The 10,823-nt window shown below is 39.0% G+C and overlaps 1 protein-coding gene across 1 annotated transcript; it reads left to right on the forward strand.

Moving 5' to 3' along the window:
• Positions 1-3,451: 3,451 nt before the first annotated feature.
• Positions 3,452-5,607, forward strand: LOC118221758 (interferon alpha-7-like). Its single transcript, XM_035407122.1, has 6 exons — positions 3,452-3,491; positions 3,595-3,728; positions 3,845-3,931; positions 4,440-4,592; positions 4,821-4,928; positions 5,288-5,607. The coding sequence occupies exons 2-6, from the start codon at positions 3,618-3,620 to the stop codon at positions 5,393-5,395; spliced, it is 567 nt and encodes a 188-aa protein (XP_035263013.1). The 5' UTR covers positions 3,452-3,491; positions 3,595-3,617; the 3' UTR covers positions 5,396-5,607.
• Positions 5,608-10,823: the final 5,216 nt, after the last annotated feature.

Genomic DNA, 10,823 nt, shown 5'->3' on the forward strand with positions numbered 1-10,823 from the left:
CCATATGATCCTATGCTGGAGGTGCTCCGATGTCCGACCAAAGCCTGAAAAGAAGGCTCACCTACTTGGATGATCGTCATCTTCTGCATGTAAGGTTCCACACTGATTCACACTATGCTATCACCCATCTATCCCCAAAAGAAAAATGGTAAATCCCAAAAGAAACAACTAAATGCAAATGACTGCAGAAGACAAACAACCAAAAAGAGACCACTAAAAAGATACAGTTAAAAATTAAAATGTAGGTTGCTCTGCCGCTATAAGCTAAAATTGAAGCTTTTTAAATATCCCACCACACAGCTGACACTCGTTTGTTCCTATGTACACACAGAGTGAGCTCCATAATGTTTGCCAAAAAGACATTTTTTCTTGTTTTAGCTATGTACTCCACAATTTTAGATTTGTAATCAAACAATTCACATGTGGTTGAAGTACACATTCTTTGATTTAAAGGCATCATAATGTTTGGGATAAATGGCATCACAGGAGTTTCTGATTAGTCAGGTGTGTTCAATTACTTCCTTAATGCACGCATAAGCTTTTGGTAGCTAGTTTTGATTGTCTTTGGAGCCTGTTTTTGCCATTTGTCAACATGAGGACCAGAGTCATGCCAGTGAAAGTCAATGAAGCCATTGTGAGACTGAGAAAAAAGAAAAAGAAAACAGTCAGAGACATAGGCCAAACCTTAGGCTGACCAAACGTTTGGAACACCATAAAGAAGAAAGTGAGCACTGGTGAGCTCTGAAATCAGAAAGAGCCTAGCAAGCCAAGGAAGACCTCTACAGTGAATACAATGAACTGAGACATTTGGTTGAACTTGAGTAGCGAAGATGCGTCTGTCCACTTCAGAATTTATTCTGCTGCTATTTATTCTTGTTTCACAGATGAGGGATCTTGCGCTGTTCCCACTAGCCTCCACACTTTGATCATGCTATAACTCTGATTCAAGTGAATCTTGCTCTTATTTATCCACAACACTTTTTTTCCCAGAACTCTGCAGGGTCCTTTATGTGGTTTTTAGCAAACTGTATTGGCCATTCTGTTTTTACAGCTTACCAGTGGTTTGAATATTGCAGTGTAGCCTGCAGTGTATTTCTGTTCATGAAGTCTTCTGTTGACAGCAGTCAGTGACACATTCTTTTTTCTCACCCTCATAAAGGCTTCCTTGAGTTTCATTGGCACGACTCTGGTCCTAATGTTGACAAACGCCAATAACAGACTCCGAAGGTAATCAGAAGGCTAAAATCAAGACTAGATACTGAAAGCTCTTTTATACCTGCACTAAGGAAGCAATTCAACACACCTGAAACACCTGTGACACCATTGGTCCCAAACATTATGATGCATTGAAATGGGGGACTATTTCTAAAAAAAATCTGTCATTTCTACCAGTGAAACCAAACTGTATGAAAATACCCTTAAATAAAAGCTGAGAATATAAACTTTAACCACATGTGAATTGTTGAGTTAAATCTTAAATGCAAAAACATCGGAACAGTAAAACAATTATTACTACAGTACATTGGATTTGAAGAGTCTGTCAGCTTTAATTTTAAGGTATTTACATCCATATTGGGTGATCCGTGTGGAAATTATTGCCCTTTTCTGACATAGTCCCCCCAGTTTGGGGGGGTGGGGGGTGGTGGGGGAGTAATTGGATGGTCTATACTTAATTCTAGGGGTGGCATTTGCATTTGAAGTCTGTCACTGTTGTCTCTCAACAGGAGGACCAAAGATGTGTGAATGCTAGTAAAGCGGGCATCATAAGGCTGAAATATGAATAAATTGATCAGAGATATTATAAAAAACATTGGGCCTGTGAAAATAAACTGTTAGGTACAGTGTTAGAATGCACGCATTGCAAAGCAAATCATTGGTGAGCTCAGCAATAGCAAATTATCTGGTAGCATACAGGAGACCACTGTAGTGCCTGACCAAAGAATATTTTCAATTGTGAAGAAAAATTCCTTTTCAACTGTAAGACAGATTTCAAAAACAGTCTCCAGGATGTAGGCATAGATTTCCCAAAGACTACCAGAAAGGTAAAAGTACACCAGCATGACCTCAGGGGGTTCACCATAAGATGTAAACCACTGTTAAGCTTCACGAACAGAATGGGCAGGTTGGAGTTTACTAATAATAAGTTAAAAAAACTATAGAGTTCTGTAACAAAGTCTTATAGACAGATTATGAGTTTTAACCTTTACCAAAGTGAGGAGAAAAGGAAAGTGTGGACAAAGAAATGGACTGCTCATGATCCAAAGCATACCACCTCATCTGCAAAACAGGGTGGATGCAGTGTTATGGTTTAGGCATGTAATGGCTGTCACTGGAACAGGCTCACTTGTCTTTATTAATGATATGACTGCTGTCAGAAATATTGAAGTTTACAAGCAACGTTTCTGGTCAGATCCAAGAACACACCACAAACCTCATTGGATGGTGCTTCACCTTGTAGCAAAACAAGGACCCTAAAAATACTGCTAAAGCAACCATGACGTTTTTCAGCGCTGATATGGTTCTGTAATGTTTTGTGTTTTAATGTGCAATAGAAACATGGAAACAAAGCCACTGATGGCTAGATAGTGATATTGTTATGGCTTGCCTATTATGAGGCGAGGTTATGACCATTCATATTAATTTTCCTATTTTAGCTGTCATATCGGTAACTTCATATATATATATATATATATATATATATATATATATATATATATATATATATATATATTTATGAATTATTGCATAAATGTATGAAACATTGACTAAATAACATAATGTTTGCTAAAAGTTTGAAACATTTAAGAAAAAAGGATTTGCTAAATAATAAATATTGAATATATTATCAGTTCATGATAAAACATTTATCTAAAATATTTATTTTGTTGCCTGAAATATATAATTTTGGGATAGCCTATTAGACCTGTCATTAAAAAAAATCAGAAAAAGGTGATTTCTTTCAGTTAAATACGAGAAAAAAAGAACATTCTGGCTAAATGTGGGGGAAAATGCATGGTAAAATACATTCTGCCACATTCAGCATCCCATTTGTCATAGATAACTAATGTCAATTGGGGGCTTTAATCTAGCAGAAAATTACAATTAATGTAAGATATAATTACCAAAGAATCTACTGTAGGCTACATGTAGCTATATTTTTTAAGCTGGATATCCCAATTTTGACAATCGCTACTACTGCTACTACTACAGCAACTACTACTGCTGCCACTACTAATATGTGTAGCCTACGATTGATGTAACTGTGCAGCGAGTTTCAGTGGGTGTAGGGTGAATCCGTTGAGCCAATGCTTTCCGTATTTGCGGTTGCTTCCTGGTGGAACTTTCCCATTTTAATTCACTTTCATCAAATGTTGAAAATTTAGGTCATCTTTCATTTTTCATTCATCCGTGATTTCAGACGATATAAACCACAGAATGGATTCAAAAGCCCGACCACACTTGGGAAGGCTTCGGGACGAAACTATATACAGGTAAACCCAATTCAGACATTGCTTAATAACCGTGACATCATTGTATTGGTGAAATGACTAAACGTCTAAATATTTTAATCCGACACAATTCGTTTGTTTTAAGGAACTCATCATAGGATACTTAGGATGGCTTTTTGGTTCATCTTCGTGTTCCTTACCCAGGCATGGTCTATGCCTCAGACATGCCAGCTTGATGGCAATCTCATTAGAACAAGCCACAACCTGCTAAAAGACGCGGTGAGTTGGAGGAATACAAAATGCGTGTAATCTATCAACTCTGGAAATATAAACGAAAACTGTACGAATATATGCATAACCCTATGACATATTTATATTATGAATATTTGTTCCAGGGAGGACATTTCCCTCTTCAGTGCATCAAGGAGAATGTTTTGATTATGTTTCCATCTTCTGCTTTTGAGTCTAACGGGACAATTGAGGTAAGTAGGCTACTGGTTCTGAAACATGTGGTTTATGAATGGTAAAATAAGACAACTGAACTGTGGCGGGTTTCCCGATGACGAGAGTAATTTTGTAAAACGAATATTCGCTCCTTTGTAGGCTAGTTTTTGGTGTAGACTTGGCTACACCACACCACAATTAGATGGTTTGTAGGCTACGCGTGAGGTTTCATTTGGCCTTTTTTATTATTTTTATTTTTATCTCACTAGCGCTCTGGACCACCCCCACAGCAAAATAACAAGCCACACTGCTAACTTCGGAGTTTGGGTAGCACGTTACCTTATGAGACTTGGGAAACGCACCTCTTGTTGTATTTTAAATGAGTTGGAGTGCAGCTGTTGTACTTGTCTATTATGTGCATTTCTGACGCGTTATTCGAGTAGCCCACACATGGTATTCGCATCCTAATTAATTTTATTTTTTTTAAGTTTAAGTTTAACAGTAACTAAACGAAAATGACGATGAACCCTTCTGTTTTCATCAAAGCAAGAGACAGGCGTCAAAATGGCCATCTATGAAACCTTGAGAAGCCTCAGTCTGGTGCTTGAAGATGGAGACCTGCCAACGAAATGGGATGAAAAGATAATGGACGACTTTCAGAACATTGTCTATCGTCAGGTTGACAGTTTCAGTAAATGTGTAAGTGCACATTCTACATAACCATTTTGCTTAATGGGAACAATGTGCGGACCGATTGATGAAGTTTCCCTGCCAACGCATGTTTAATATTATAGGCCTGGCCTAATAATTGTTTAGCTTGTTCAAACAGGCAAATGCAGATAAGCGTGCTGTATCGTCATCGCATTAATTAGATGAAATAGCAACAATTTTTAACGCCCATGTTTTTTTTATTTTTTATTTCTTCAGACGATGAGTAGCAAACCCAATGATGTGGATATGAACACGGATTTCTCTGACAGGGCGACGGCACTGAAGAGCTACTTCGATAAAATTACTTCTCTTTTACAGGAAAAGGTACAAGTAACCTCATACATAAGCGATAACATTTTCTAGGAGTTCTACTACGCATGTAGTAAAATGTTCAATGTTAAGTCAACTCTAACATTGGAGACCGGGAAAAAACGAACGCTGGGCATATAAACATGGGAATTTTACGTACAGTATGCCTAGTTGCACCTGAGGAAGAATTATGTAGCCTATTTGTTTTCACTTAGGCTATGTATTATCTCAACCCACTTCTCACGTGTGAGTGGTGGGATGATTTGAAAACGTAATCATGAGACATCAGAGTCAGAAAAACGTACTGTTAGCAGGCCTATATACTGTGTGATACGACTCTTCGCATTGTCCCCCCCCCCCCCCCCCCCCCGCAGAGTTTCAGTTTTTGTGCCTGGGAAATTGTCCGGAAAGAACTAGTGCGGACCTTGCACTTCATCCTGGACCACCGCTCTGACATGCTGCGTTGGCCAAGAAGACTATAAAACGGAATGCTGAATGTTTACTTCTTCCACTTCCACCATGCATATTTTGCCTTGTATCGGTTCAAATCTGAGTAGAGTTAATTATTTATTTATTTATTTATTTAAAGAACAGTATTCCTGAAATTAAAATGACATTTTCTCCACTTTTGTATGTTTTATACGCATATACAGCAAACATATTTTCCAATAAATACAGTATTGATGTTATTATATAACTGCTTTGTATTTTCAAATTATTTTTAGTTTAGTTTTTTTGTTTCTATCGTCGTCACGTTGGGTAACATTTTCACAGCGCATGCTTTACATGCCATTACAGGCGAAGAAAATTGAATGAAAACTCAAAAATAAGTCAGATGATCAGAGGGACCAATAACAGATTAATCTCAGCTTTATTGACTTCTTATAAAGACAGGTTCTGGGTAACGATGCATCCAACTGACACATTTAATAATTGCATCAGGGTAAACATGAAAACTTTATTCAATTGCCTGCGGGGATTTGAAGCTGTAGTAGCAGCAGCTGTCCACTTCACAGGCTTACTCCTAAAACCCGGCAATTCATTTTTGTCCAAACATGAGTCTCCGGTCTTGCCCATAATAACCATAGGCCTATGTGCTATTCTAGTAAGCTGAAACCAACGCGACATTCAATAAAAAATGAACTAAATAATATTTAGAAAATATTTTCACTGCAATGTTTTTTTTTATTGTCATCCAAAACGCTTAACCAAGTCAACAATGAAAACGCTTCCATTTTTTCCTGCCGGGTCTCCAGACTCGAGGATATGTTTTCAAGACAATAACACCAGGCTTAGGCTACTAAACACCTGCAAACCCTGGTTATAATGTCTAACAGCAGGCTGTAATTTGGTCGCTCGTATATAACGAAAAAATGTGCAACGACGCGACATTTAAAGTCAGGGAAAGCACATTGCTTTTTGATTAAATAAAGAGGCCATCGACAAAAGTCAACAACTGATGTCAACGGAACCGAACTTTCCTCGAGTCTTACCGATTGTTTTCAGTTTCGCTTTCCCATTCGGTTTCAGGGGCCTTTTAAACTGAAATGTAACATTTGAATAGGCTTAGTGCAGGGGCGTAGGCTATATTGCAAGGCGTTTAAACATTTAATCGAACCACACTCGTATCAGTAATTACATTTTAGATATACATAATAGCATTTCTCCTAGCCAAAATTGTATTCTCACTAGTCAGAATGGTAACTAAAGATATCCACAAGAACATTCTTACTAGTACAAATTGTATTTCAAGATATCTACCATTTTGATTGTACTAGTCAAAACATCGAAAAATCCTTAAAAAGTATAAGTGGCCGATTTAACATTTAATAGCTAGACTGGATTGCAGATATCCGTAATTCTTCCTAGTCAAGAAGAACATTTCAGATATCCACAATGACATTCTCCCTATCCACAATTGTCATTTCATATATCCACAACGTCATTCTTCCTAGGACAATTGCCATTCGCCATTCATGTGTATTGGGCTTTCAATTTCAAAGTCAAAGTCAAAGTCAAAGTGTTTTTATTTGTCAAGTGCACAGTATAACACAAGGTCATTCTGAGCAAAGAAATTCTTATGACATGGCAGGCAGCAACTACGTAGAAGCAAAACAGACAAAAATATCAAAAAATATCTAAAATATACATAATATTAAACATTGGCAGCAGTATCAGCCTGTACAGATGGGGGATATGGACAATGAGAACAGGAGTATTAAATATTTAAATATTAAACATATAAAGTGCAGGAGTGCTGATGAATATGTGCATAACATTGTGATAATGTACATTGAACGTACATAGGAAGTGAAGGAGCATCCATACGAGGTCATGTGATCAATGTGATCCCTGAGATTAATGTTGCTGGTTGAGAAGCCTGATGGCCTGGGGGAAAAAACTGTTTGCGAGTCTGGTCGTCCGTGCCCGGATGCTCCGGTAGCGTCTGCCAGACGGCAGCGGCGAGAACAGACCATAACCTGGGTGGCTGTAGTCTTTTATGATTTTCTGTGCTTTCCTAAGGCATCGTGTGTGGTAGATGCCTTGCACAGAGGGGAGGTGGCAGCCAATGATGCGCTCTGCTGTCTTCACCACCCTCTGGAGGGCTTTGCGGTCAGCAGCGGAGCAGCTGCCGTACCAGGCAGTAATGCAGCCAGTGAGGACGCTCTCAATGGTGCACCTGTAGAAATTGATGAGGGTTTTGGCAAACATGCCAAACTTCTTGAGTCTCCTCAGGAAGTATAGGCGCTTTTGGGCAGTTTTCACTGCTGCGTCTGATTGCCTGGACCAGGTGAGGTCATCATTTATGACCACACCAAGGAACTTGAAGCAGGAGACTCTCTCCACTTCAGCTCCGTCGATGTGAATGGGGGCGTGACCCCCCCCCTGTCGCTTCCTGAAGTCCACGATCATCTCCTTAGTATTGCAGACGTTGAGAGAGAGGTTATTGTCCTGGCACCATGTTGCCAGGACGCTGACCTCCTCTCTGTAGGCGATCTCATCGTTGTTGGAGATGAGACCCAGGATGGTGGTGTCGTCTGCAAACTTAAAGATGGCGTTGGAGCTGCGTGTGGCCACACAGTCGTGCGTGAACAGGGCGTACAGGAGGGGACTGAGTACGCAGCCCTGAGGGGCTCCGGTGCTCAGGGTCAGTGCAGAAGAGGTGAGGTTACCCATTCTCACCACCTGGGGTCTGCCCGTCAGGAAGTCCAGGATCCAGTTGCAGAGGGAGGTATTAAGACCGCAACATCCAGAATGAACATTCTGGATATCTGCAATATAAATCTTACTAGGAAAAACTCCCATTTCAGGTATCTACAATCCAATTGTTACTAGTCATAACCAGGGGTTAAACTGGGATTTGGGAGGTTGGTGGACCCTGAGATCCGGTGGAAGTTGGGTGAAAAAAGGTACAAACCAATGAATGTGACAGCTTAAAATAGTTGTATCTTTAATGTATTGTGCACATAATTGTAATTAAGGAAGACAATGTTTTAAAAAGAATGTATACTATTGATGCAAGCTCTTACATAATATTTCAAATTTATTGAGTGTCATTAATGCTGAGAATTTTTTTTACCCACTAAAATAATCGGCCATCCTCCTCTTGTCTTCACTTTCTTCCTCCTTTCCCCATCTTTCTTAAACTGGTGAGGCGCAAACCTTTCCTTTAAACTAATCATTGATCTCAAAATGTTTTAATTAATTTTCAGTGATTAACAAGCATGCAAACATCTGACTGATCAATTGGAAAGGGACACAGCTTCTTCGCATTGTGTTAGAGAGATTAAATTATAAATGCGATTTAGAAAAATTCGTTTTAATCACTAAGCAGTAGCGAAATCTTCCCCTGATTTTCCTTGAGTATTAATACAATTAATCCACAAAATAGGCTACTCAATACTATCATGTAGCCAGCTCTCCCCAAATAGGCAGTTTTAGCGAGTAGCCTAGGCCTTATAGCCTATATTTATTTTCATTTGCAGTACAAAATTGTGCACATTTTTAATCAACATTATTTGCGGATACATGCACTTCTTTCTCCGCACTCGTATTCATGGAAAATATCTGCAATGCGTAGATTGTAAACAAAATTGAAGTGCAGGTTTTGTTTTTGCTGGTTATTCTGAAGGCTAACACGGTAGATAACAGACTGGTGTATCTTGTTTGTTAAGTGTAGACTACTTAGTGATTAAAACTGATTTTTGATGGGTAAATTGAATTTATGATTTAATCCCCCAACACAGTATGAAGACGCTGTGTGTTAGGCTACTTGCCATTTGATTAATCCGATCGTTGGCACGCTTGATTATAAAGGAAAATTACTAATGAAAACTGGTTGAGATCAAAAAGGAAAGTTTTGCGCCCCACCGATTTTCAGCTCACCAGTCGCCGCTGAGTAAAACGTTATGTATGTGGGAAATATTCAATCCTAGTTTAGCTGCTGACCAGCAACCTGCTGATTTTGCTCAAGCAATCAAAGTTGCCGTTAATAATAGCCGGCGCTCGTGGGGGCTGTTTATTCATCTCTCTTTAAAATGTTGCATAGATGAAATTACATGTTAATGAAATTACCTGCCGTGTCCGCTTCCAAACAATCAAGACAATCAACGATATATTTCTTTCTTTGCCTGTCTATATAACGACTGTTACTCCTGAGTTTTTTTTTTTCTGATTTTTGATTGGTTGAGCGAGTAACTGGCTAGAGGGAACACATGGTCTGGAGCCTACGAAAAATGGACTGGATTGCCATAGTTATTTGTAAAACTGCCGGTCAAAATAATTTTTTTATTTACAAAAGGTGGGTGGACGCTGTCCACCCGCGTCCACCCCCAATTTAACCCCTGGTCATAACTGAAGTGAGCCATTTTTGCATTTATTATTAATATCCAGAATATCCAAAAAGATAATAATAAATTCTGTCCTAGGAAGAATGACGTTGTGGATATCTGAAATGACAATTGTGGATAGGAAGAATGTCATTGTGGATATCTGAAATGTTTTTTTTTTTTGACCAGGAAGAATTGAATTACAGATATCGGCTATACATATCCAGTCTAGCTATTAAATGTTAAAATGGCTTGCCATAGGCATAGGAACCCCCACTCCAATATTGGGAGCAGTTAAACTCCCCCCTACACGCCCCCCCCCCCCCCCCCAACCTCCAAAACTTTGCCTGGAAAAAAGTTTGCCATTTACTTTTATTTTGGAAGGCATTCTACATTGCTGCGGGAACGCAGTCAACGAGTCCACCCGATACAGGAAATATCATTCATTTTAATTGTGCAGTAGTTACTTACTAACCAGTAAGGTTGCACTCAGACAAATGAATGGCAACATTAAATACGGTTTAATTAAGTTGATTAAATGTGATACTTTCATTTTTGTATGCTTTTGCATACATACAGAACAATATTGAATCAGAAAAGTCAGCTCTTGCTAGTGAGAATGGATGAGATTAGCATGCGTCTGCATCTTTAATAGCCATAGTTGGCTCTGTTGGAAGCAATTAACCTTTCCTCTGTCTATTATATTAATTGTGGGGGTGGGTGGGGGTAGATGGTGGGGAGAGAATGTTTCCCCCCCAATGTCAAACTCACTCCTATGCCCATAGCTTAGTCTACACTCTGACTTGTCACCTGAAGGTTCCCGTTATGGTCTTGAATCTTTCCAATTTTTACAAAACTTTACAAAAAAAATCATGCCAAATTAACTCTTTACTGTTCATCCATCCATCCATTATCTATACCCGCTTATTCCTGGTCCAGGTTAGGTATAGCTTACATCCTATTGCTAATCCATCACAAGTCACACACAATTCATAGCTACGGGCAATTTAGTCTCCAGTTAACCTAACCTGCTTGTCTTTGTAATGTGGGAGGAAACTGGAGTATCCAGAGGAAACCCATG

This window comes from Anguilla anguilla, chromosome 2 (assembly GCF_013347855.1).
Source record: "Anguilla anguilla isolate fAngAng1 chromosome 2, fAngAng1.pri, whole genome shotgun sequence".
In the NCBI taxonomy this organism is placed as follows: Eukaryota; Metazoa; Chordata; class Actinopteri; order Anguilliformes; family Anguillidae; genus Anguilla; species Anguilla anguilla.

Coding starts and splice junctions, on each gene's coding strand:
- LOC118221758 (XM_035407122.1), top strand. CDS start 3,618: ATGGCTTTTTGGTTCATCTTCGTGTTCCTTACCCAGGCATGGTCTATG. Junction 3,729..3,844: donor ACAACCTGCTAAAAGACGCG/GTGAGTTGGAGG, acceptor TATTTGTTCCAG/GGAGGACATTTCCCTCTTCA. Junction 3,932..4,439: donor AGTCTAACGGGACAATTGAG/GTAAGTAGGCTA, acceptor TTTTCATCAAAG/CAAGAGACAGGCGTCAAAAT.